Here is a 27999-nt window from a genome sequence, read left to right on the forward strand (position 1 = left end):
AGACATTTTATTCTATGAGCAGGCCTGAAACAGGCGTACTGGGGTTAGTCCTAGTAGGCACAGTGCTGTATATGATTTTAAGATCTTTTTTTCTATAGATTTTTGCAATAATATATTATCATGATTGTCTGATGCTGCGACAGCCCTACTAGTACTTATAGCTTGAACAATAAAAGTTGCCATGCCGATATCAGCGCTTGTCTAGGATTGGTCAAAAATCAAACTAAAGCAAATGAAGATGCAAGTGAAATGTAAGAAAATGACTGCAAGGCTACAAGGAAATGCATCACTGAATGCATTTCCTTGTAGGCTTGTGGTTTCAGATTTAATCCGTCTATTTGATCTAATTCGCTTTTTATTTGTTTTCTTTACTTGAAAGCTAGCATTTATTAGGAGGTGTCTGCTTTGACATAATCAGTCCTTTCACATCTAAAGCTCCCATCATTTGGTGTAATCATTTTATTTATAATACACATCCACTTTCTCTGTGTGGACTGCATCTAATATTCAAACAGAGAATAAGAATGACCCAAGAAACTATGAAAAGCATGTTTGATCAAAGCTCTTCACATATGCTTTCCTGAAAGCCAGCTCCAGATCATCAGTGCTGCACTTACACTACATGAATTGTTCTGGAATAAGATTTCATGTCTGTGGAAAAAGTTCCCAGTAATCAACATGAAAACTGAAATACCCAAACAAACCATGAAACGAGATCAGTTGCCACATATAGTTCAATCTGACCTCAACCAGTAAAACCGCAGCACACCAGAAAACTCCTCAACAGCAACGATGGTAACAGAATTATACTCTCCAGGAGAAATAAGTTGTTAAAACCTTGATTTTTTAAATGATATGAGTTCATACATGCAGTTTATATGCCCTGGTGCACAGTGTTAAAGTTAATTTAGATGCTGCTTCAAATAAGTGCCCCAAGAAGTTACCATTTCAGCTGACAGTGCTGAAACTTGCTTTTGGAAAGAGTCGGCATGATAATTATAAATGTAAAAAGTAAAATATAATGAATAATAAACGTTTTAACATTTTGGATTGACACTGATGGCATTTACACCTCTTGCCTGACCACCCCTTCTTTCCTGTGTACCTGATTAATTGATGATTGATTAAAGGCACAGGGAAGAAGTGTGAAAGTAATTCTTGACAATAAACACGACCATTGACACAACCACCATCCTGCTTCTTTTTTCACCCGCCTTTATCCAATTAAGCTGCGCTGGAGCCTTTCCCAGCTGTCATAGGACAGGAGACACTGGGTGTAATTTTTCACGATGTCTGAACATTGGCCGAACTGATCCTTTAATAATAATATCAACAATAACAGCAACAGCGTCGCAGTTCACACGAGCCGCCGACAGATGTCAGTGCAGGATTAGTGACAGCCTGCGCTTCTCGAGAGTGACGTAATCCAGTGAAGCCTAAATGAAATCCAAAGGCATCTCCCTCCCCCCTTGGGCTTAAAGTTGTAAAAGCAAGAGAGTAAATTTTTTATGCTTCAGCCTATATATACCTAACAGGAAAAACAGCTGTTTCAGAACAACAGTAATAAAATTTATAAAATACTAAAAATAGACGTTAAAACCCGGAATGAGGAGGAAGAACTGTATTACAGCTTGGACTGATGGAAAGATAGAAGAGAAAAGTCACACAAGCCACTCACAGCTGCATTAAAGGGTAAACCAATCGGACCTGAGCGCGTGCTACTGGGGTGAGCATCTGGCGCGCGTCTCCGTCACTCTCCTCATCTCGAGCGCTCGCGCCCGCGGTGCTGGAGGATGCGTTGCCGCGGAACGGTCTCGCGCTCCGCCGCTCCAGCTCTCCGTCCTCCGTCACAGAAACCGACAGAATAACCGCACAAGCCGCAACCACGGGACGATGTGAGGCGCAGCGGAGGCCACTTCCATTTTATCTGACTTCGCGGCGTCGCGTGTGGGTTTGTTCCCGGTGAAAATGGCGACGGGGGCAGGCTGGCAGCCTCCGTACAACACCTCGACTAGCAGCACCAAATATCCCCCCTGCACAACCTCCAGCATGCTCTACGACGGGAGCCTAACGCTGGAATACACTCAAGACCTGCATTTGAAGATGAGCAAGAAGATAGCACAGCTGACCAAGGTGCGTGGACGTGAGTGAGTGAAGCTCCGTGGAGTGGTTCAGTCATTTAGAGCATGTAAATGAAGTATAACTGTGTAATAACTGTGCTGGTGCTGCATGCCATTTGTAAACATTGCGCTCATTTTTCCTGTATTTTTCATTGACTTTGGTGTGTTGGCATTTTGAAGCAGGTGCTCTGCACGTCTGCAGGGTTCAGAGGTCACCATTAAATACCCAGGCTGGGTAGTTGATAATCAGTGGCTGTGATTGCTGTGCAGTACTTACACACTTCCCCGTGCATGCCGGTAGTATACCTTACTCTGTGGCCAGGCTGTTTTTCCTATGGGTGTTGATAGCTAAGAGCTTTCCAAATGCCCAGAGGAATGTGTTAATGTGCATCCAGCCTCTCCCCACCACAGTTTAACTGTTTTCTGCCACCACTGGGCTGCCTCTGGTACCCAAGGACTGAGAGAAGTTATGTAATCTCGGAAGGATGCAGAGGTTTTTGCTTTCTTTGTAGTCCACCTGACACCAGGGTAGGATTCAGGGATACTATGCCCTGCAGTTGTAGGAGATTTAAAGTTGCAGCTACATTTTTAGAGCATTTAGGTTTTTGTCAGAGTGGAGCTGAGGATGTAATGTAAACAAAGCTGTTTATGCAGATCCAGGAGAGACAAAAACAGGAGTAGATGACAGAAGATTTTACATAATACTCGCGGGGAATTAGACACTCTGTAGGGTTGGATAAGCTGTGCAGATATCCACAGTATATCGGGCAGATTGGAAATGTGGACATCCAGGATTAAAATTCAGTGTTTCAGTGGTTGATTAAAATGTATTTGGCGAGAGAGCAGCGGCAGCATTAAGGTCCACATTTTGTCAGCAATCCAACTGCGTGTTTGAACCCGGGGACTTTTTCTCTGTTTATTCTTCACCATGTTTCCCCCTCATGTTTGGTGTTTGTTTATGCGGTTTCAGGTTGTTTCCTGCTCCTCACCCCACTTTAAAAAAAACAAACAGCCACAAGCCACAATCATTGATCCAAATGAAAATGAAAATGAAAGATTCACCTCGCCGGCTGAATTACGAAGAAGATTTAGGACCTGCAATCAATCCCAAACTGGCTGAGGGATGTTTTACTTCACAACTCTAACTTGCAGATTGGATCTTTAAATACTTTGCCTAGTTTTTTGGAAAACAGCAGCTTGGCAAAATCTGTCATCTGCATGCCTCTCAGGCTTTTAAAGTATTTTGTGTAATCGATGTAAAATGTTTGCAGCCAAGCCAGCAGTGGTTTAACTTTTTCAGCAACTTCCAAATGAGCCTATTTTTGAAAAAAAAAAAAAGATTGTGTTGATGGAGTTCCTTAGATCTAATAGCTACACAAATTGGGAAGCAATGCTGCATAATTAGATTGGAGTATGTGTAAAGCGGCATGTTGTGTGAGCAGGATCTGAAGCCGGAACAGTTTGTTGTATTAATAGATTTAACCAGCATAGCTGGTTAAACACTTTCAAGAAGATATGGTGAAAGAGATACTCGGCATTTTCTCCAGCGCAGCATCTGCCATGTAGAAAAACAAGCAAACATAAAAATAATAGTGAGCCGCAGCTTCAGTGCCAGTCAGATTTGTCCTAAGGAGATCTCAGAAATCCCTCTGTGTTTAACTTGGATTTTAACACAGATTTAGAGCTTGTTTTGTTGCATCGTCCGTCCTCCCTTAAAGCAAATAGCACCTTCCTCTGCTGTGAATCCATGTGTCTTTCGTTTTTAAAAATTGAAAGCGTCATGGCAGATTTATGCGTCTCTATTTTGTTTGTGTGAGTGCGTAAGTGTGTGTTTATCTGCAGGCTACCGGTATCTGTGGCACATGTGTTACTCTTCTTTGGAAACATTTTAATTTCAGATGAGTGAGTCAGACATTCCCAGCGTTTCTATTCATGTGTTGTTCGTCCACGTAGTAAATCCGAGCTCTCAGCAGTGCTGTTGTGTGTATTTCGGTCATTCTGCCTCTGCCCACAGGACTGCCCACGTCTTTGCAATTGTGCTTCTTTGTTAAATTCACAGGTGCTGCATTGCCTTACCTTTTCATGAGGGTCATGCAGCAGCAGCGTTAGACGAGGAAAGTGGGCCATTTTCAGGCTGCAGCATATTTCTCAAAAAGATCGAACACCCGGTACCATCAGCAAAGAGATCAATGAAATGAAATTAAAATGATACCAAATTACCAAAAATTCATCATCAATCATCCACTGCATAATCCAGGATGAGGTTGTGTTACAGTAGATATGCTGCTGTGCTCTGATTCAGTGCAGTGCTCTGACATGCTTGATTTTTGCCCTAACATTACATCATCTTCACTGAAGAGACGATACAGTGACACGCAGAGCACTAAACTTACTTTCAAGAGCTTACAGCAACAGCTTTGAATAGCTGTATTAAACCAGTCTAATCCTATTGTGAACCTCAAGGTGGAACTGTTTTTATCAGCGAGAATGAGAAATGTCACTTTTACCTGACATTTAAGATGTTAAATCCAGCCTCATAATCAGAGTTGTTGATGCAGTGAACACAAAATTTGCTTTGACCCTAAAAGTCTAAAGGTGATTTAAAAAATCATCACCAAATTAGTGGAAAGTATTGATCATCTTGATGTGAGCAGCATCGCTAACAGCTCACGTTTCAGTGCAAAATCATTTCAGCTGTGTCCTCAGTGCTTAAACATCTGGCCGTGCATATAACCTATTATAAAAGGATTTTTCTGGGAGTACAGCGTTGATTAAATTGAAGGCTGCACTACAATGTCATATGTTACATTAGTTTTATTCTTTAACACTCCAATCTGTTTTAAACATAAGAATTTATTGTAAAGACTCTGTTTGAAACACCTGCTCTACATTCATTTGCTTTCTACTGCTTATCTGGAACCTGGTGGAGAAGGAGATGCCAACATCTCTCTCTCACCAGCTGCCGCCTCCAGCTCTTCTGGGGGAATACTCCCAAGTCATCCAAGAAACATAATCTCCAGCAAGTCCTGGGTCTGCCCGAGGGTTTCCTCCTGATATTTCCAAAACACCTCTCCTGTCCCCGCTTGTCTATTTCTTCCCTATCCATCCGAAACTAATGCTTCATCCCAAAATACAGACACATTTTCAGTTACACTGTAGCCTAGAGAGACTGACAAAACCCACAAATGAGGGATATCGTGATGGTTGGGCCTTAAGAGTCATAAAATGTGGTCAACAGACACACCTGATCTCTTCTGTTTGTATTAATATATGAATTACATATATGCCTTTTGAAGTGTGAAAAAACCTTTACATATTAGGAACCAAAGGTACACAGAGGCAACAGAATTGAAAGTTTGTCCAGTGGAAAAAACATTAAACCTAACTTTACGTTCTGGCAGTCCAATTTACAACAGCTATTGGATTTCAGCTGTTGCAAAGGTAATTTATGCTTCAAAATAAATTATTTGTTGTGTTTAAAATGCCATAGAGCAGCGGTCTCCAAGCTTTTTTGCGCCACGGACCGGTTTATGCCCGACAATATTTTCACGGACCGGCCTTTAACGTGTCGCGGATAAATACAACAGAATAAAACTAGCAGAAGAGAAGATTTATTCATAACAAACTTGAAAAGACCCAGGAAAACCGAGTTAACGATAAAAACGATAACAAAATAACGCTGAAAACCGATAAAACCTCTGAAAACCATACATTTCACACTTGAACCTCAACTCTCGCGGCCCGGTACCAAACGACTCACGGACCAGTACCGGTCCGAGGCCCGGGGGTTGGGGACCGCTGCCATAGAGGAATCGGTAAATGACCGAAGGCTGGCTGATAAGACTGCTGGTTGATGTTTATGCCTGGCAGACACTAATGATTCATAACTCTGAAGCTTAGACATTAGTTTGATTGAGTGACCACTTATTAGAAATCCATAATTGCCCGTCTGGGTTTGGCTAATATGCTTTGCAATAACTCTTGCAAACGTAAGTCCGTATTGAAAGATTTATCTAGCCTGAGTTTACAAAAACTAGCTGACAGCAGTGAAAGTGTCAGAATTGAGGACTAATTAGCTAATTAGAGTTTGAATTGATCTGCACATTTGGCTGAAACTCTCAAAACTCTTATCGTCCACCAGGACACTAGCAAACCATCCAGGGTTAGGATTAGGTTTGGGTTTTGTTTTAGCCACATGCTAAATAGGTACGTGTTCAGAAACGTCACGTAATTGCTTTTTAGTCTCATTAAGTCCTCCCAGAACACTCCACCCGACTGTATCCTCAGTTGACGTCAATGATGTCCCACTTGCACTATACATCACATTATTAGAGCGCTGCTTTGCCATAATCCCTCTGAGGCAGTCCAAAAGTCTTTTTCCATGGCCTCACCGAACTCCTCCCACAGCTGACTGGGACCACAGTAGCGGTGATTAGGATGCTCTACAGGTCTGTCATGGAGAAGCGAGAGCTGAATATGAAGCACAGTAGGGCTGGGCGATATGGCCTAAAATCCATATCGCGGTATAATTGGAAGCATGTGCGGTAACGATATATATCGCGATATATTCTTTTCTTTTGTATAACGTATTTCCCACACTATAAGGCACACTTAAAATCCTTTAATTTTCTCAAAAATCAAGAGTGTGCCTTATGTATGAATTCTGGTTATGACCTCGAATCGATTTTGGCGTGCAGAAATCTGTTAAAAAATGTTTTAGTACAACTTTGGTAAGCCGCACTGCTTGATGGATTGTCAGAGCAACTACTGCCGTGGTGAGGAGCTTCGCGGAGTAATCTGGGTCCAAAACTCCGTCACTTCAGGTCCCAAAGTCAAACAAAGACTGAGAGTTAAAAACGGTCTAAATTCTTTCGTCTTTAATAAAATCATCAGCATTGCTGCTTTACCAGGTGTAACAATTAAGTTTAACATCCATGCATCCATGAAAACAGAATTTATTAAATTTAATTTAACAGTTAGAAGTCGCTAGTTTCAACCTAAACATTTCATAGCATGTTCTGACTGAGAGATTTTTGAAACTAATTAAAACGTACAGCTCTGCTACCACTTCCAACATAAATTAAGACAGAAAACTAAACAGCAGTGGCGTTTGAGGGGTTACTGAAGTTGGACTAGCTGGTATATAATGTTGTGCTACGTGATTGCTAGCGACACAGCTATGTTAGCATAACATTAGCACAGTGAAGCTGGAGGATGAAAGCTAAATTTTTTCCCACTCGATAAAAGTTAACGTGAGGGATTCTGGTGGTCAGGGACAAATGCAATTGCATAGCAGGATGCTATACACGGGGCAAACTTCAGTCAGGAGAACAACTAAGATTATTCATCCACAATACAAGATTAGTTGTTAATATACTGCAACAACATGGGAATCGAACAGCTGCGAGAGAATTCAACATTAATGAATCAATGTTACGGAAGTGGAGGAAGCGCAGTTTTTGGCTTTCCCCATATTTCAAAAGTGCTTCATCTCTTTGCTATATAATTATTATGCTATATAATAATATAATGGTTTTAGCCGCTGCGATGCTTTCAACCAAAACAGGCGCAGCTTGATGACATCATCAACATTCACTATCACGATAGAGCGGTATAGTCAAAATCTCTATCGTTTCTATCGTATATCGTTTATATCGCCCACCCCTAAAGCATAGCTGTCCATTTTTCAGTTGGTCTTCGATTGATCTACGACCCCACCCTCCAAAGCTATTCATGTGTTGTTATTCCATGTATTAAATCCCATTTCAGGCACTATCTAAAGCTCTGGTCATAATCTAATCTAAGAATTAGATTATGGATACAAGCGGCTGGAATGAGCTTTCTCAGCTCCACTCTCTCTGAGGATGGCTGGCTTCTCCCTTAGTGAGAGGATGAAGAGTACAGTCATTTGAGGGAGACTGCTCTTCCACATTCAGAGGAGCTAGTTTGGGTGGTTTGGGCATCCGCCTCCTGGGTGAGGTATTCCAAGTAAGAGGAGGCACCGTGGTCGACCCAGGACACACTGGAGAGATTACAGTCCTTGGCTGGCCCAGGAAGCCTTGATGTTCCCCCAGATAAGCTGGAGGAGGAGGCTAAAGAGGGAGGGATCTCTGCTTAGCCTGCTGCCCCCTGCAACCCCGCCCTGGATAAGAAAGAGAAAATGGATGGATGGATGGAGTGCATTCAAAATGTAAAAGATACCTGGATCAGTCCACAGACAGCAGGATCAGTCGAGGCTTACTTTTAGGTTGTAACATGCTGTTATGGCTGTCACAGAAACATTTTTCTGTCAAAGACACAGTGTGCTTTTGTTCTTGCTTTCTGTTTCTGAGGTTGTGATGTAGCCTAGTGATGCTCAGGGAGGAAAAGTGTGCGTGAGCTGAGTGTCCTTGGAGCGCCTGAGCTTCGAAATGAAAACTGAAGGAACAGATGCGAAGTGTCTTTAAACCAGGAAAAAGTAAATGCGCAGTGCTCGTCGGCTAATTGGTAACAGAGCCTGTGTTGCCACTTCATGGCGCGTCTGGTGAAGGAAAACATTGGACTAAAAGCTCAAATGTCGAGGTATCCCATTAAGACTACAGCGCATCTGAGAGCCAGGCTTTCATTAATCCTTTAATTAGTGCATATGATGGTAATCCTCTGAAAATGACAAGAGCAGAGCAACAGAGTTTTGTCAGAGCCAAATGCTGCAGTTGTTCCTCTCCAGGCTTTAGTGACCTTTCTACCGCGGTTTGATCAATAGTGATCGACTTCAGCCTCAGAGAGATCCCTCCTGGGTGCCCCCACTGTCATTTTTAGCATCATCCCTTATCCATCCTGCACACAGAAGCTCTACATTTGAGGCCTCGGTGATAGAGGACTCCGACTGTAAATCCTGTGCATTACTGTTCGGAGGAGAATTTGCTGTTAAACAGTCTGTAATGATAGATGTGGTTCAGTTTGATTGATTTAACGCGTGCTGCGTGGATTTCAGCTGATCGACTTTAATGATACTCTTCTATGATGCTTTAATAGGTGTAAATTTTATACCACTCCGAGAGGAGTAAAAGGACGCAGCAGGAAACTTTTTTAATCTATTCACACCTAACTCAAAATTATTTTAAGATAATACTCTGAAATTTTGGCTTGCAGAGGGCAAAAAGTGGTGTTAACAAGCTTCTGTAGTTCCCTTTTCCTGTCCAGCTAGTCGATCAGCTTGAGCCTGGATGATTGAAAGTGAGACTTTGGTCAACAACGTCTAGAACAGGGCTGCCCAATCCCAGTCCTCGAGAGCTACTATCCTGCAGCTTTTAGATGCATCCCTACTCCAACACAGCTGAATCAAATGTACCTCTTCAGCATGCCATCATGTTTGGCAAAGGCCTGATAACAAGCCATTCATTTGATTCGGGTGTGTGGGAACAAGGATGCATCTAAAAGCTGCAGGACGGTAGCTCTCGAGGACCGGGATTGGGCACCCCTGGTCTAGAAGAAGTAAAGATCATAGAAGGCTTCTGTAGGTGAACCCCCTTGAAGATTAATTAATGGTTTGCTTCCAAGGCTCTACTTTTGGAAGCACTACCAAGGTGTTGCTCTCCATCACACTCCCAGGTTTCCTCGGGTTCACAGACAACCTGCGGTGGAGGCTGCAGAGCCATTAACAGGGGTTAGGTGTTGCCTTTGAAAGATGAGCTTTTTCACTGTGTTATGAATAATTATGTTAAAATATCAAGGCTAAACTAGAACTAGCATGGTAGGTCATGTTCTTCTCTGCATCTCATGTGCTTTTTGCAGTTTAGTCCACCTGTTGGGTTAATGGGAGATAAATACACTGTGTATCTATCTAGCTGTTCTTGAAGCACACTGTAGTTTTTTATTCCTAATGCCAGTAGAGTGAGATGAGCAACAGTAAAAGTGGTACAAAAAGGTGTTTCATGATGTTTTTGTGTTTTTTTTCCAGCACTGAATAACTGTGTGTAGCTGCAGGCTGTTGTATTGCCTTTAGGCTTGTTTTGATTGGAGCTTCGGGACAGAAAATGTTCCTGTGAGACCTCCAGCAGAGAAGAAAAGAAGAAACTATTGGCTGTCGTTCTCTTCCTTTTGTTGTCAAACTTGTCATATTCAGCAGTGGACGTGTGCATGCTCTGCTTCACTTTCATGCATTTCTCTTTGGGAACCTGTTAGGTAAAAATAACACGGAACAAGTGCCGGTGCATGAACTCCACAACCCCCTCCTAATGGCTACATTAAACATATACAGATAAATAGATAGTTGTTATGTATTCAGCTGTGTGTGTTGCTTAAAATCACACAGTCGTGCTACATTTATCATGGCTGGAAGTTCCTCATTTTCTGCTGCTGCAAACATTAATCAGCTTGTTATGGCGTGTCAGGTTGCATCTGTGTGGTAGACAGATGCCAGTGAAGTCTGTTTATTCTGTAGTGCTCTGAGAGTGACACATATCACACCGTGTTTGCTTTTTTCACCCTAAAATCTGAGCCAAGCAAGTTTTACAGTCTGCTTCTATGCAACCACGCACAACATGTTTATCACCTTTGTAAATCTGAACTGCTGCAGATTTGTTTAATGTGGAAAAATTCAGAACAGCTACAGTAAAAATCTTAGGTCTTTTTAAAGAGTAAGAGCAGGCAGTCAAATAGTTTCACGTCATATCAACTATTAGAGCCTTACTGATATATCGGCAGCATTAATATATCAGTATCAACACATATATTGTAAAAAAGCAAATAATAGAAGGAAGAACCACCATGTAATCATGTTATGTGTTGATGTTGATGATGTAGTTTGTCCACCAGAGGACACTTAGATTACACTTAAAATTACACGAGTAATCCACGACTTGTTGTAACACAACAGTTACATTTTTTTTAACCCGCATTGTCGTATTATATTTAGAGATGGACCGATCCGATATTACGTATCGGTATCGGTCCGATACTGACCTAAATTACTGGATCGGATATCGGAGAAAAATAAAAAATGTAATCCGATCCATTAAATATCACGAAAGCACCTCACAAAACTTGCAACATTCCGTAACTCACCTCAGAACTTTAGCACGTCGAATGTTTGTAAAGCATTCCTGCGTTAAGCTTAACAAGCCACTGCCTCTTCTTGCTGCTACTTCAATCATGAAACTGCTTAACGATCAGCTGATCGGCTTTTCTGTCGCGAGTCCGTCTCTCTGGTTTGCTTTTGGCCCACTTTGCACCAGAAAGAGGAAACCAGCGGCTGAACAACAGCAGCACGTTTAAGCTTGATCAGCTGTTGTTAGAATTTATTTATTATTACTTTCTACTCGAGGATCTTTTTCTACGTAGCTGACGCTGGTAACTGTGCAGGGGCGGATCTAGCAAAGTTTAGCCAGGGGGGCCGATAGGGCATTAACAGGGAAAAGGGGGCACAAAGACATACTTTTCTTTCTTATTCTCATTTAAAATGTCTAATAAATAAAAGCTTTTAATAAATAATTATCTGACACCCAAAGTTTTAATTTGATGCAAAATGAATAGAAGTCCATTACTGCATATAGTAACTATTAAGTCTAATATATATACCCTAGTAAGCTATAGTACTTTTTCCTTTGGGAAGGTACCATCTGTGCAGTCTGCAGTTCTGTTGAAGAAAGATGTTGAATCTATTTAATATTTCTTGAGAAATAATTGATTTCTGTGCATTTTTTTTCACACTGCATCAAATTAAGGTTGATTACGTCGATTAAGCATCATGAGGTGGAGCGTGAGGGGTGGTTCCCTATTTTTTATTTTTTTATTTTTGTTGTTGCTGGGAGTTGGAACCCTATTAGTTAGGTTGCTTAGTATTTACGCTAAGTACTCTTTAAAATACCAGAATAGGGAGGATGGTGTAGGTTTAAGTTTATTAGATTGATCAGTATTGCTGAACTATGAAATTTTTTTTTTTGCATACAGGTATAACAGAATAGCTTTAGTGTAGTTGTTGTTTTAAACTTGAGTATGAACTTATACAAAATGCAGCAAGATATTAAAAAACAGTTTTGTTGATTAAAAAACACTATATCGGATTCATATCGGTATCGGCAGATATCCAAATTTATGATATCGGTATCGGACATAAAAAAGTGGTATCGTGCCATCTCGAATTATATTAGCAAGGATTTGTCAGATTTTTTAAATTGCCAAATATTGGCTTTGGTCTTGAAAATCCTGTATTGGTCCCGCTCCATGATCGATATCAGATTTAGATACTACTATAGAATAAAGGGCAAAAGTTTAGGTTGGACAGTTTTACATATTTTTTAATCCACTCTCACATTTAGAAACGATTGTGTAAATTGAAGCTTTCTTTTAATTCTGGCTGGATGTCTCAAAGATGTTGCACTGAATAAATACATCCTATAATCGCAGAAAATGCTACAAAGCTCATCACAGACTGTCTTCTTATTGGTAATGTTCGCTGGCTAACCTCAAAACCAAAATAATTTTTTATCAGTGTTTCCCAGTGTACTGTGTGATCAATAAATTAATGGCCGATATGTGCAGCTGCCTCTTCAGTAAGATTCTTGTCTTGTAGATGAGCTCTAACTCCACTTTCATGGACAGCAGGTAAGTGCAGTAGTCGTTGCTCTGTTCTGCAGCCTCACTGAGCTCAACATAGCAGCTTGTTAACAACCTCTCCACCTCAAATCAAATCAAATCACTTTTATTGTCACATCACATGTGCAGGTACACTGGTACAGTACATGCGAGTGAAATTCTTGTGTGCGAGCTTCACAAGCAACAGAGTTGTGCAAAAAAATAAATAAAGTAAAAGTAAACACAGAAAACAGCTGTTGCTTGGGGGAGCTCGTGACGAGGCTGCCATACTCGGCGCCATCTTATCCGTAACCATCCATCCAGCCACCTGTCACAGGCTCTTTTTACACCTAATTTATACTAAGGTGTAGTCTACACAAGTAGCAGCCACCGTTGCCAGCATTTATACCTGCACATCATCATGTGCAGTTACATTTTTAGGTAGCTTTAAGTCAGATTACGGCATATGTTATGGTAGAGGGTTTCAGAAAGGTATGCGGTCTAAGTTTAAGTATTTAAGTATAAATCCCCTGTTAGAGTAGCCATCCAGTTCACAGAGTGTCTTAAGAGCTGAGCAAGAACTGTCATCACCACAGTAGTTCAAGAAGAGTCTACAACAGAAGAAGAGCCTCTCTAGAGGGGCAGCTGAATGATATCGAGGGCTGCCACAACAGCGACCTGATACATCTGCTGATAGGAAAATAGAAGATGGGCTGGGGCTAGTTGGTTAGAAGTATCCATCCATCCATCATCCATCCATCCATCCATCCATCCATCCAGCCATCCATCCATCCATCCATCATCCATCCATCCATCCATCCATCCATCCATCCATCCATCATCCATCCATCCATCCATCCATCCATCCATCCATCCATCCATCCATCCATCCATCCATCATCCATCCATCTTCTTCTGCTTATCCTAATTCCATTTGTCAGCTGAGCAGTATCTTCCAAGCCTCCTTGAGTGGCCAATTATACTTTTCCCACAGTTAATACACCTGGGCAGCGCTCCCAAATAAAGTCTATGAGTAGGAAACACTGTCATCTATTTCATGGTGACACCAAACATTGAAAAGCTGCAAATCATTAAATCTGAAAAGCCGTAATCAGAGAGTGTTTGACAGCTTTGCTAAATGATTTATGTAGCTGAAAAGCTTTGTTGACTTTTCTTTTTCATCAGTAAATTCATCACTCATTAACAGTCCAAGTCAATAACACTATCTAATTACCAAGTAAGGTTTTATCAGTGGTTAATCACAGCAGAATTTCCTTTCCAGCTGGGTTACTTTGACACAATTGCTCCGTGAGAAATTATTTATGGAACTCAAGTCTCACTTTTATACCATAGATACAAATAGAGATGTTAGGTATCTTCATCCCTGCGAGATGGCGAGACAAAGAAGAAAGTGTAAGAGAGAAGGGAGAGAAGAGAGGAGGAGAGATAAAGAACAAAAAAGGGAGATGAAAGGATGGGAGCAAAGAGAGAGGAGGGAAAGAAGGAGATGAAAGCAGCAGGCACAGCAGCGTCATTAAAATAATCATGTATAATTGAAGGAACAGTTCCACGGCAGACTTACTGCTGGGAATCAAGGCTCACTCTCAAAGAGAGTGGAGGGTTGAAATCCACCTTCCTCTCACTGATTTTGCTCCCAGCTTAAAAACATAAAATAACCAATGACAAAATTTCAGTTTAGCACCAATAAAAACATTCAGGCGGGATTGTTGTAAAGTGGAAAAACACAAATGAGCAGATGGTATGTCACTCTTTTAGAATACAGTTGTAAAGGATACCAGGCAGTGGTTAAAGGGAAGAGAAATCAATTCTTTTAATTTCATTTTATTTCAGATTAATTCAGATTCAAGGCTTTTTGTTTTATTTTGCAATTCCTCGGCTGCAAGTGTGGGTCCACCCCTTCGCACTATGGCGAGTCAACCATTTTGTAGTGCAGCTCAAAGTCTCAGCTGCAAATTGCATTTATATGGGCTCAAATTGTGGTCATAAATATTTTGTACCTGTAAATCAGTTTTGTGTGTGTAAAAAAGATTTGTGTGTGGACTTAGCCAAAAAATACGTGTGAAACTCTGCACTCAACTTTCAAGCTTCAAGTACGAATTTTGATCCTACTTTTCTTCCTTTCATCTGATTGGCCAATGTCATGTCAATCACAAATTTAACTATCCAATCAGAGAACAGATGGGTTTGGCTATTGGAGGGGTGCTTTATGGAGCTTCAGGTCCTTGAAGGGAATAAATGTCCTTTTACATGCCAGCCCAGCGTTTTCCTTCATCACCAGGAAGGAAAACAGTCTGTGGTGTCTCAGTTTGGTGATTTTTGTGTCACAGGTTTATGTGCTTAATACAGGGACCTCCAGAGCCTTTTCAACAGCGCTGCGGACCTCGAGGGGGGGGGGGCAGTGTTGTGGAAATGACAATCTTCACCAGTACAATCAGACCACTACATTTGGCAACAAGTGTGCTTGTAGCTTAAAACACTCACCGGTACTGAAAATACAATGAGGTACAATTATCCTATTTTACCTCAGACACGCAGCTAGATGTTGCTCCAGGTCAGTTGGCTCACTGAAATGATTTCTCTGCCTCCCACGTGGTCCCATGTCAACTTATTTTTTCTTCACGGTGCATTTTTGAGGATGCAACACATTCAGTGTACATACTTTAGACGGCAAGTTTGAAAAATCAAAATAATGCTGCTTTTAAAGGCACTAGGAGATCAAGTGTAATATAGAATATTAAACAGCTGTTATATTGAGTTGCTGTGATACAGTATGTATCACAGCAGTGGTTTTAGTATTTCTTGCTGAGTACAGGGAAGTTTAATAAAGTTGCAAATACCCTGCAGTGATGATTACTCAATTGTTGATCCCAGTGGTCTTTAAAACGTCAGCAGTGTTGCCCATAAAGGATAAATATCCCCCACCACTATACCTTTATGCCCACTTCTTGCTGTAGATTTGTATGTAACCTTTTCCTCTCACCTGTAAATGGAGCAAAAGGTGGACCCGTTCGTCTCGATGCCAGCGGGGCTGTAATTCAGCTGACCGTGACTGAATATTAGCTGCTCTCCCTGCAGGCTTCAATTTGCTGAAGCTTAAGCTTTTTTCTTTTTTTTGCATATCATTTACCTCCAGCACTTGTAAAACCTACTTATATTCCTGGTAGAGAGAGAGCAAGCATGACTGACGAGATGTTATTCACTTAGGCTTGTGCAATGTGCAGCAACCAGTAGAGGGCTTTCCTGTGACCACAGGAACGTCTGTGCTTACTGTGAAATGTTCACTTATCTCCTTTGCACCAAATTTATTATCGAACACCCGACCCCTCGCCCCCCCACCTCCCTTTGTGGGACTTTTGTTGTGTTTTGTGTGTAGCGTAGTCCTGGCTCAGTGTGTGACTGTCTTTAATCAGAACACGAAACATAATTCTCTCCTTTCCTGATGCTGTTGGTATTGATTTTGTTGCACTCTCGATGCAGAGCTGAGCTTAGTCTTCACTTCTATTGATCTGATATTGAAACAGTTAATAAGAACTTTCTTTCCTGTCTTCTGGCTCAAGAGTTGGGAGTTCGCCTTGTAATTGGAAGGTTGCCGGTTCGAGCCCCGGCTTGGACAGTCTCTGTCGTTGTGTCCTTGGGCAAGACACTTCACCCGTTGCCTACTGGTGGTGGTCAGAGGGCCCGGTGGCGCCAGTGTCCGGTAGCCTCGCCTCTGTCAGTGCGCCCCAGGGTGGCTGTGGCTACAATGTAGCTGCCATCACCAGTGTGTGAATGGGTGGATGACTGGTTGTGTAAAGCGCTATACAAATACAGGCCATTTACCATTTTCTTTCTGTGATCTAATTCTGCTCATTTCTCCAGGTAATTTATGCTCTCAACACCAAGAACGATGAGCACGAAGAAGAAATCGAGTCCCTGAAAGAAGCTCACGAGGACGAGGTACAGACACCGAACACCGAAAATAATTTCCCCCAGGGATCAATAAAGTATTCTGATTCTGATTCTGAACACCCTGTTATTATGTGGTGGAAAATACTCTGTGATTGATAAACAGCCGTGTGGTTTGTCACTTTTGTGGTGTCAAACTGCTGTGGGAATGAAAGTGTGTTTAAATGGTGTTATTTCATTTACATTATAAAAGTGTGGTGAAGCAGAATTCTCCTTAGTGAGGTTTCCCCATCTTCTGTTTGGTATTTTAGTCACTGGAGAGGAGAGGAGCAAATTCAGTGGCAAACTGCAGTTTTGTTATCAAGGCTAACCATGGTTTTGCTGTCTGCCGCCCTCCTGCAGCGAGCAGGTCAGCACTGCAGAAAGGGTTTAATTTGACTGAGGGGTGATTAGGAAAGTTAAACTAAAGATGAACTTAAATCTTAAGAGCATCTGTTACCCACAGCTGTTTCCAGATGCAAAGTTCTGACTTCTCAGCTGATTAATTCGCTTAACAGCTAAATCACCATGGCAGGTACAGATGTTTCCAGTGGTTTGTGGTATAGCTTCCTAAGGGCTGATGATGCTCACTGTTAAACACTTGACTCCAAAAATCTCCCAGAGGTATTAATCTGGGTCAAATCTGTGAAGAAGTCATATTTTACACTCCCTGTTCCCTGATGTCTATAGAAACATCCACATTTATTGGGTTTCTTCGTAATGTGTTCAGCCGTAATGTGCCACAGGTATTGTGAAATTACGTGATTAATCACATCACCAGTACTTTTTTTCCCAACCTCACATACAAGAACATAACAGAAGCACAGCACAGCAGAGTTCCCCCAGATTGTCCACTTAATTCAAAGGGTTCAGCTGATTCAGTGTAAGCGGTGTGGATGTTTACTACCAGCTGCCTTATGTTCTAAATGTTACGATTTTCTGAACTGGTTTCAAAGACACAGAACAAGTCTGGCACCAAATCAAAACCCATTATATTCAGTGGTGGGCAGAGTTTATTTGAGGACGTGAACTTGGCCTTTACAAAAGTGGTTTAAACCTACTTAATTTCACTGGTATTTCTTTTAGAGGGAAGCTCTTGTGCACTGTAGTCTGCAAGATTGTTAATTAAATGAGTGTTTCTTTCAAGTGTTAAATTTTTAAAGTGAGAGTTTTCTCCCCCTGTTTTCTTGGAGTCCACGGTGTTGTGCTGGCACCTTTTTCTTATTTATTTTCACATATTTCTCCTCAGGTCTTATTTCCTGCTACTCTGGTTGTAAATTTATGATATTTTTCCACTTTGGAAAAGAACAAAAAAGTTTTAATCTTGCTCATAATCATCTTAATCGTAATTGCCTAAACCTGAGCTGAACTTTGTTTTAAATTCTGTTTTAAATTTAAGTTCTGTTCTGTTTTAAAGCACTGGCTGCTTTCTTTCCTCTTGCTCAGGTCCAACACATTGTGACAGAAACCAGAGACAAGATCATGCAGTACAAGACTAAAATGGCGGACGAGGTGGATCTGAGGCGGCGTCTTGCCAGTCTGGAGGAATCTGTAGAGCTCCACGAACACATGAAGAGACAGGTCATTCAGCGCTGCCGGGCACCACATGGCTTCATTTAGTTTGGTTGTATCGAGCCAGGCTTTGCTTAGTTTGTGTATTGCTTCACATATTCCTACGTTGTCATCTTTAAGCAATAGTATGTTTTAATGTTGTAGCCTTTTAATGTGGATTATTTAGGTGTAAAAAACTGGATAGTATCAACTTAACATATAATACAGGAGTGGGTGTGTTATATTGCAGTTGTATGTTTCCATATTTGTCTTTATGTAACACTGTTGTGCTTGTTGTCTTCAGGCTCTAGCAGAGTTCGAGATGTACAGACAGAGGATGGAGGACTCGCAGCTGTGCACAGAGGCCCAGCACACGCAGAGGGTGGTTTCTATGAGCAGAGAGGTAAGGTTGGGCTCATAACAAAAGTAATACCTGATTGTTAACTTTCATGCATGAACCCAATTATGAAAGGTGTTGGGATGCTGTGTAAAATGTAAATGTAATCACACATACACATGCAGAACATGCAAAACTTAGTGAGAAGATGCTGACTGTATGTGATTCTTGTTGTCATTTTTTTTGCTTCATGATACTCCAAATGTTTCACATGCAAGGTCTTACCTGAAAAAGATTGGAGCATATGTTGCTCTAAATCTGTATATAACTTTCAGCATTGCTGGTGCCCTTCCAGATGTGCAAACTGCCAGTCCCCGAGGCACTTATCCACTTACACCTTAAGACATAAGAGAGTTTTGGCCTGAGTGCAAATAGTTCATTTCTCCTTGAGGATAAAGAATCCACTTTTTCAGATGTGAATTCTTCTGACCACAGAACAGTTTTTCAACTCGCCTCAGTCCACTTTAGACCGTTTGCTCAGAGGATCAGCGCCCAGGGGACGATAGCGCTCCAGGATCATGTTAACATATGGCTTCTTCTTTGCATATAGAGCTTTAACCGGGTGGCACAGTGAACAGTGGGAGTGTTCCTGAGTCCATGCAGTGATTTCCATGACAGAATCACGTCTGCTTTTAATGCATGCTGCCCGAGGGCCTGATGATCGCGGGCATCCAGTATTGATTTTTGGACATTGGAGATTTCTCCAGATCCTTGGAATCTTGTGATGATGTCATGTACTGGATATAAAAATCCTTTTGCAGTTTCTCTTCTGTTTTCTATTTTGAACAAAAGATGAGTTTATTATATTTGCAAATCTTTTCCTTGTGTGTTTAATTACATATCACACAGCATCCCAATGTTTTTGTATTCGGGCTGTAATTGTAAAAATGTAAAGTGTGTTATGCTCTAAATGCACAACAGGAATGGTTTATTTGTGCTGAATGCAGATTAATCAATCAAACAAGACTGATACAAGCATTAGTGAGTAATACTACTTCACACCACAGACTTTATACCTTAATAGGTTATAACTGGCACATATGATAAAATTGATCAAATATGTTATATTATTGTTTAATTTATAAACTGAAAGACAACTTAAATTGACATCAATTAGATGTTGATGCAGGTAAAGGACGCTCGCTGTCATCAGGCTGTAACGACGGCATCAAAATAATTTAAAAATCTATAATAATGAAGCCCACCGAATTAATTCTGAAGGTGTGTGCTTCAGTCACGTCTTGATTGAAAATAGATTTTTTTTTATATCATTGTCCAAATACTTATGGCCCTAATTTAATATGCACTGTGTAATGCTACAGCCACATTTGGGAAAACAGCCGGTGGAGACTGTGGTGTGACCTGAAAAAGATGTATTGGAAAAATAATTATAACTTTTAAAACTGGGAGCCCGTTTGTGACCACTTGCAGTTAGCTGCCATCTTTAAAGCAACTTCAGTGCATCAAGACAGTCATAAAAGTCTGCAGTCAGTTTGCAATTAAATGGAGTCAAGTTGGCAATTATGTGTAATCTGTTTGTGATTGACTGAGACAAATCTGTTGGCATCTGTTTTAAATATTTTGCTGTCCAAACACACAGAAGTTCACATTAACTCCTTACATCCACAGTTCAGCCAGAATCTCACAGATCTGAAGCAGAAATTTCTCCACATATAGTAGCTGAGGGACATGGCACCCAGCTGAGTTTAGTCCCCGACTGCAGAGGGACGAGTTGCAGACAGGTTGCAGTCATCAGCATAGAAAGACATGCTGGCTGTCCTTATTTTTAAATTAGACAGCAATTATTTGCAAACCTTCCTCATCTGAGAGTGATTGCAGTCAGTCTGAGTCAGACCGTGATTGTTTGGAGACAGGTTGCCTCCCACCAGGTAATCTGTGCAGACAGCGTGGAACACCCACAACCTCTGTGTCATTTAGCGCTACCAGTTTCACTATTTTAATTTAACATGTGGTACTAGCAGTCAGAAATGATGAGTTGGAGGGGATAGGTATGAACTCCTCTCTTAGATCAGAAAAATCAGATGCATGTCACGCATACTAGGAGACTGGATCTGCCTGTCGGTGTCTCTCTAGTGGTACAGTGTAGAAATAACAATTGAACAAAGGAAATACTGACAGTGTACATTACATACATAAGGCTATCTTTTACTGACAAAATATTATGTCTTACATACAGACAGATACACACACACACAGTTATGCTTGTAGAGTAGCAGCAACATGTTTTTAGTAATGCAGCATATGACACTAAAACAAGGGTGACACACCAGTCACATGGGCAGGAGCATCTGCCAGTGACACACGAGTGGTAAGCTGTTTACGAGCTGCACACAGCAGGGGGGATGTCATAATCGTTACTGGCATATGCTGATAATGAATACAAATTTAACTTTTAGTGCCACAAACGCGCTCTTCACTGCTGCACTCTTCTTTTGTACGCACCTCGCTCCCAAAATTAAAATTACACTCAGAATGAAGTGCTACTTGGCACGTTTGATTAGGAGAAGGCGGTAGATTGCTTATTTATACAGTAAGTGTTCACTTCATTATAAGGAAGTATGATTTCTACTTGTTATAGTCTGCTGTTACTTCAGTATTGCACAGATTATGGTATGCTACAATAAGATAGATAGAAGATAGAATAATCCTTTAATTGTCCCACAAGGGGAAATTTGTTGTAACAGCAGCCAGAAAGACACATATACAACAAACAGTACACAGAACAGAAACATACACAATTCTTCTTACATATTTACATTAAGGACAGTGGTTACTATAAACAGAGTGCTGTACAGTTATTCAATTAAAAAAATAGATATTAATCTAATATTGTTACATGTATCATGTCATCTGTCATGTCATACGATCATGTGACACAGTTTCATATGCACTGATGAATGTGGGCACAAAGGAACATCTCAGCCCTACTTAGATGTAAAGAGCTGGTGGGTAAATAAACTCAGCTCTTTATCTCTTACATTTGGATTGTTGTGTGTTATCTTTGGACTTTAAATGCTTTCACAGTGTCTGCTTCCAGCTTGAACAAAAAGATCTTTACCAGCACTAACAGTTCGCATTACATGACATATGACATCACATCACACGCTACATGTTTCTACATTTTCTTTTGAACTGTTTCAGATCTTGCGCTGCAAAGAACACTTTGCTCTGCTTAGAGGTGTACATAGAGAAGATTCAAGCTTTTATTTTGGTAATAACAAACAAGTGCTGAAAGGCTTAAGATGCTAGAACTGAATGTTTTGTGCCTCCCTCATTGTTACGGGAGGATTTTGAGGCGATGCTGCGATCAGTTAGCGTGACACCATTAGCGACTGGGCTAGCAGTAACACAAAAACAGAATAGAACATATTCCGTGGTTTCAATAGGTGGAGGAGATGCGTCGGGATTTTGAGGAGAAGCTGCGCTCGTTCAGCCAGGCTCAGGCACAGTTTGAGGCTGAGAAGCGGCGAGCGCTGGAGGAGCTGAGGACCACCCACCGCCAGGAGGTGGAGGAGCTCCTCAACAACCAGCGGAACCAAAGCGCCTCCTCCACAGAAGACCAGGAGAAGCTGGCTGAGCTTCATAGACAAGAGGTGGGCGGAGCTCGATTGAGCGAGGGAGATAGATGAGGTTTGGATCGGAGTGATGCATGTTGGGATTTTTGTAGAAAGTTGATAAAGCAAGTTTCTTTCGAGGGTAACTGCTGTTTTTTAAGGCTTATCAATGAAATGAAAGGATGTAGTGTGTTGTAGTGCAGTTAGCTTATGAGCACAATATAAACCCGGAGTGATAATAATTTGGCTATAGAGATTTGTTGCATGTCATTTTCTTATTTTTCTCCCATTTTTCTTTTCTCTCAACAATAAAAAGACTTAAAACTAACTTAAGACTAAACATAATGTGGTTTAGGGGCTTGATCTATTCAAGACTTGTTGTTTTTAAAAAAGGATTTTGGAATGTGTCTTGACAAGCTCTCTGTTTATCCATCTCTTGGCGTAGGTGGAGGCATTGATGGAGAGGGTGGAGGAGCTAACAAAGGATAAGGTCCGCCTGGTGGAGGAGTATGAGGCCAAGCTGGCCAAGGCTCAGGAGTATTATGAGAGAGAGCTGGAGGCCATGAGGAGAACACACCAGCTCACCACTGAGAACCTGCTGGCCTGGAAGAGGACGGAGGTAAAAGCTTATTCCTCTCCTTTTTATGACAGAGAAGAAGAAAAGCAGAAACCACATTTTAAGTACTAAACTCAGGCATTTAATTTGTTTTCATTTGTTAGGAGTACTGTACCGCTTTATTAAACAGAGTCCGAAACATGGTGTTCTGTATCAGGCCTGTAGCTGTTTATGTTCCTGAGAGAGACACAGTGCTCTCTTTATTAACAGGTGTTGTGTGTCTTAAGACAATTATTCCGTTGCAGTACAGCTACAGGCAATAAAATGTGTTGAAACGAACAGGCTTGTATAAAATTCTTGAAAAAAGTCAAGAAATTGGTCTAGAATAAAGCCGTCAAATAGTGCCGAGGGCTTTATTTCTCTCAATTTTAGTAGGTAGAAGCCCTTTATTGAAACAGTTTTATATTAGATGTGAGACCTTTTCTAATTCCCTCTGTTTGTTAAGTATAATATGTTGCATTAGTACAGTTTCCGCTGCAGGAACAGCTTCATTTTTGGGTCTGTTAATACAAAATCAGCACCTCCTGAATGCATTTCTCGTCATTGCTTAATATGATTTTAATTGTAAATACCATATGTAAGAACAGGCAGATGGTGTTAAAGTTAATAAATCAAACATAAGAGCAGCTGTTGAAAACAGCAGGGTGATATTGTTGTCTTGTAGATGTACTTTTGTGATTAGCTCACTCGCACACTTACACGACCGACGCCATGATGGTGTTTTTGTTTTGATTTTTTTTCTTGCTCATTATTTGGTACATATTCGCTGCTATTTTTCTCAAGCTACCTAGAGCAGTCTCTCCCAACTTTTGGAGCCAGCGCGTACATATTATTATATTTCACATTAGAAAAATCACACGGCACACCACCAAACTAAAATGCAGTTTTCCCCGCGCACCGGGTATAGCAATCGGCTCGGTTTGTCCTCAGTGTACCTTTTTTGCTTTCTTGTGACCACTACTCACGCTAGGGCCTTCATCTGGGTTGAAATGTTCCCCGGGACCCAGGTCAGATTGACTACTTTTTCTTGTCAAATATTTATCTATTTCTAATACACGCTGCGTTGTCTCACTCACAGCATGGCTATATAATTTCTTCTTCATCTTCTGTTTTACTGGACGTTGGCAACCCATTTAATTGGGGCAAAACGTTGTACTGCACTCTAGTGGAAGAGAATGTAATTGTTCTGCCTGTTTCCCATGCCGGTACCGGTCCGTGGCCCAGTGGTTGGGGACCGCTCGCTTAGAGTACTAATCAGGTGAAACCAGATAATTTTCCACAGCACACCTGATCATTTCTCACTATGACACCTCGGCACAGTTGTTGGGAAACACTGACCTAGAGAAAATGACCTCTGAATAACTTTTGTTAATTTAGGGAAGCACAGTATGCCTTTGTGAACACACACAAACTCACCATTAAAGGATTACCTAACATTAAGAATCTAAAAGCAGCATTAGTTGGTTGGTTTACTCACTTCAAACACAATGCTGATAGTTTACATACATTTTTCATGGGAATGTGTTATTGTTAGCAAACAGTTCCCCGTTTTTGCCTTCAGTAGATCTACGTTCATTAGAAGTCATGTTTCTGTTTGATTACCAAACACGTTTAAGCTTACATGACTCCAGTGTGTTGATGTGAGTATGTCTTTGCGAGCTTACTTGCCAACTTTGTGTTTGCTGTTGGGCAGGTGGGTTGGGTTTATTCATGGTTTATTGCTCCCTGCTGCTGCTTGAAACGAGGTTAATTAAAGCCCTGAAAGCCAAAACTGTATTTGAAAAGAAGCCTGAGGTAATTACTCACACCTTTTACGTTACATACAGGCGTTTGATCTACTGTTTATATTAAAATATGGATTAATTAGTCCAGCTTTTATTGCGTCTTTGTCAGTGGTGGTGGACTTGCGTGTTATTGATACATGAGTAGCAGTTTTTGAGACACCGCCTTAAAGAAAGCCTCATTTATCTCAATGCACCTCTCAAGGTTGCTTGTGTCGTCTCCTTTTAACTCACACAGGCAGGTGTTGCTGGCTATAAGCGTTGTGTTCTTGTGTCAGAGTGACTAATTTAATTCTGTGTCCTCGTGAAGGTCGAGCTTCGTAAGGAGTTCCAGGCGCAGGAAGTGGCATTGCAGCGTTCACTGTCCAAGCTGAGGAGTGAGCTTCAGAAAGCTCAGGAGGAGGCCAGAGAGAACCGCGACAAGACCAACAGACTGCAGACGTCACTGGCCAACGCAGAGGGAACCATCAAGGTGTGTGGGGTACGAGTGGCTGAACACCATGTTTTATTGTCAAATCAAATGAATAAGACAAAACAATGAAAACCCTCTGGTCCAGATTCCCTTGATGTTTTTGTAATGACAGAAAAATAATGTAGCAGTATGTACTAATGCCGCTACTGCTGGTTTTATCATTCATCTGTTTGCAGGATTTCCCAAAATAGTACAAATAATATGAAGAGTTTTTCTTTGCTTCAGTTTTAAGTACAAAGTGGGATAAATTGAATGGAAAATGTTTTCTGGAAACAGAAAGCCTCGGGGTGGAGAGTGTTTTTAAGAATCTTAAGGTGGTGGGAAATGTAGTGTGCACTGATGGTCCTGCAGGCAGATCTGTTTGGAAGTAGCTGGAGAGTCTGAGCTGAGGTTTTAAAATGCCAAACGTTGTATTGTTGTAACATAGCTGAGCGTGCGTGTGTGTGTTTCTGTGCGTGCTGCAGAACCTTCACAAGCAGCTGGAAGAGGCAATCCAGGACGGAGAGATCTGGGTGATGCAGCTAAAGGACACCGAGTATGAACTAGAGAGCAGCAGGGAACGAGTTCAGCAGCAGGCTACTGAAATCCTGCACAAAGCCAGTAAGATTTGACTGCTGGCGTTCACCACTGTGCAGTGCAGTGCTGTGTGCAGATGTTTCACACATCCATTAAAGAGGAAGTCTGCTATTTGTCATCCTTATTCTCACGATTGTGTTTCATGTTCCCCAATTTGCAAAAGAAATCCTCACACACTGCTGCAAACGAAAGCGATGTTTCACAACGTGTTTTATAATTGATCGTCGCTTGCAAATTTCAGCTAAATTTGCGAGTCCAGCAGAGCTCCTCATGCTTAATTAACCGATGTTGTAAATCTCGGCTTGTATGTTTAAAATTTGATGAGGTATTTCCATTTATTCTAATTGGTCCATTCGTGGCTACGTGTGGCTTTTAGCCTTTTCGTAGACCTCTGTAACCCGTGCAATAAAGTTTGCTAATGACATGATTTAAATTCAGCAGTCAAAACGTGTCTGCGTAGAAACAAATGCATTATAATTTGTTGTAATTTTATCAAAACCGTTGGAGTAAAACAACATTCAAAATCCTCAGACACACTGAAAAACTCTGCTGTTAACTGGACTCAAATTCATGTAAAGATTTTTCTTTTAGTTTGAACAACATTCATAGCCGTTCAGCTGTAGATTTACGAGTTTACATGGTGCACCTGAATGCACCACGAATAGAATATGTTGACTGATTTACAAAGCGGTTTAGACACCCAATTGATTAAAGTGTAGTTGGCAATATGACTGCAGGGAGTTTGTGTGCAGCTTTAGCAGTCACGGTCAACGCCTGTTTGTGAGGATATCACGCAGAGAGTGCGACAGCGGGGTGCCGGGCTCCAAAAATAGAACAAACCATTTCGTGGAGGGCAAAGTTTTATTTTGTCCAGCTGCCACAAACGAATGGTTGAAACACAGTTTTTTGCACCTTGAGGAAATGTATGTGCATGGATAATTTTTTTTCCCTCCAGCATCGGTGCAGCGGAGCATTTTTGTATTATGAAGGGAAAAACAGCTCATGTCTCGTAAGGTCCAGGTTGGTTAGTGATACAGGGCTCAAGCCAAGGGGTGTCTGCGTGTCATGGTGCCTGTGCTCACGCCTTATACTGTGTGATCTCTACAGAAGCGTCTATAGAAACTTTAAAGCTCTCCTATGATTACTAGATTGAAATTGAGCTTTTATGTCATAAATAGTCTGAATAAACTCATCCCACATCTTTTCCTTTGACTGCTTTTCTTTTTAGAACATCTGCTTTCCCTCTGGCTGCTCAGCTAACCACACTGTTGCACCACACTGTTTTTCTTGTTTGTTATTTAAAGTTTTTCCCACCAAGTTTTACAAGCAGCTGATATTTTAAATTAGCAGACTGCCGACTTCCTGTTTAATAACTCTGCTGCAGAGGCCACTTCTTCGTTCAAACAGCAATAACAATAACAAACATCTGGTTTAAACGTTAGCTCAGATTCCTGATTGTAGAGCCTCTTTAACACACACACATGATTTCAATTTGACTGCTTTCAGGTCAGATCGGCTCCTTGCAGGCAACCCAGATGGCCCACGAGGCGACCATCAGGAACTTGGACCAGGAGCAGAGCCGCCTCAAGGAGAAGATCAGCAGGCTGGAGGAGGAGAGGGAGGTTCTGCTCAGCCAGAGCCAGACCGCCAACGACCAGCACAAACAACAAGTGCTCAAACTGGAACAGGTACTTTTTTTTATCCTTTCTTTGTCTGTCACAAAAAGCCTTTTTACTTCCTCTAATCTGCCTCTTGTCCTCAGTCTCTGCGCGAGGAACACCAGGGCTATGAGAAGGAGCTCTCCAGGTTGAGAGCGCACTATGAGGAGGAGACACTTCGCTTCAAGGAGGCGCAGGTCAGAGCATTGGAGGAGCTCGAGGAGAAACACCAGGTGATGAGAGAGGAAGCCCAGCAAGAGAAAGAGGAGGAGAAGAAACTCCTCATCACGGTGAGTCCAGTGTGAAGGTTCGGTGTTGATGTTGAATCTGACGAATGGAAACTTTTTGGTCCAAAAAACTGTCCTAAAATCCTTCACAAGGTTTTCTTCATTATTTTCAAGGATATCAAACACTAAATATGATACAAAAAAGTAAAATATGAGGAGCAAAGTCATCATTTCAACACAGACAGTGTGACAGACAGATGGTATTGTTGCACATGTAAGATGCACACGAGCACAGTCGCAGAAACGTAGCCATGACACAGTAGGTCTGTTTGTACTTCATGATCTTAATGGGTTTTTATTAATTGCATTTGTTTGTGGTGTCCTCATTTGGTCATAACATGTTTGGTCAAAGTCTTCACATATTTTTAAAAGCTGAAAACAACATTTCCAACATCCTGATTTTCTCTGCCTCTGGATATAAGAAATTAGGTTCAAGGAACATTTCACCATCAAATTCTGAGTTCACT

The 27999-nt window shown here is 41.3% G+C and overlaps 1 protein-coding gene across 2 annotated transcripts in view; it reads left to right on the forward strand.

Moving 5' to 3' along the window:
* Window positions 1–1788: 1788 nt before the first annotated feature.
* The window catches only part of LOC146547891 (protein FAM184A-like), an 80291-nt gene continuing 54080 nt past the window's right edge, over window positions 1789–27999 (forward strand). The window contains exons 1-10 of one of the 2 annotated variants that reach the window (XM_085263723.1): window positions 1789–2133; window positions 16554–16631; window positions 18066–18200; window positions 18475–18573; window positions 21975–22181; window positions 22588–22761; window positions 24850–25020; window positions 25476–25611; window positions 27094–27275; window positions 27350–27535. In XM_085263723.1, coding sequence (XP_085119849.1) covers window positions 1969–2133; window positions 16554–16631; window positions 18066–18200; window positions 18475–18573; window positions 21975–22181; window positions 22588–22761; window positions 24850–25020; window positions 25476–25611; window positions 27094–27275; window positions 27350–27535 — 1533 coding nt within the window. In that variant the 5' untranslated portion in view covers window positions 1789–1968. The remainder of the gene's footprint in view (window positions 2134–16553; window positions 16632–18065; window positions 18201–18474; window positions 18574–21974; window positions 22182–22587; window positions 22762–24849; window positions 25021–25475; window positions 25612–27093; window positions 27276–27349; window positions 27536–27999) is intronic. The other variant, XM_085263722.1, reaches the window with a different exon arrangement.

This window comes from Mchenga conophoros, linkage group LG23 (genome assembly GCF_057382185.1).
Source record: "Mchenga conophoros isolate Kocher_MC1m ecotype Shallow Benthic linkage group LG23, M_conophoros_male_GT1.1, whole genome shotgun sequence".
NCBI lineage: Eukaryota > Metazoa > Chordata > Actinopteri > Cichliformes > Cichlidae > Mchenga > Mchenga conophoros.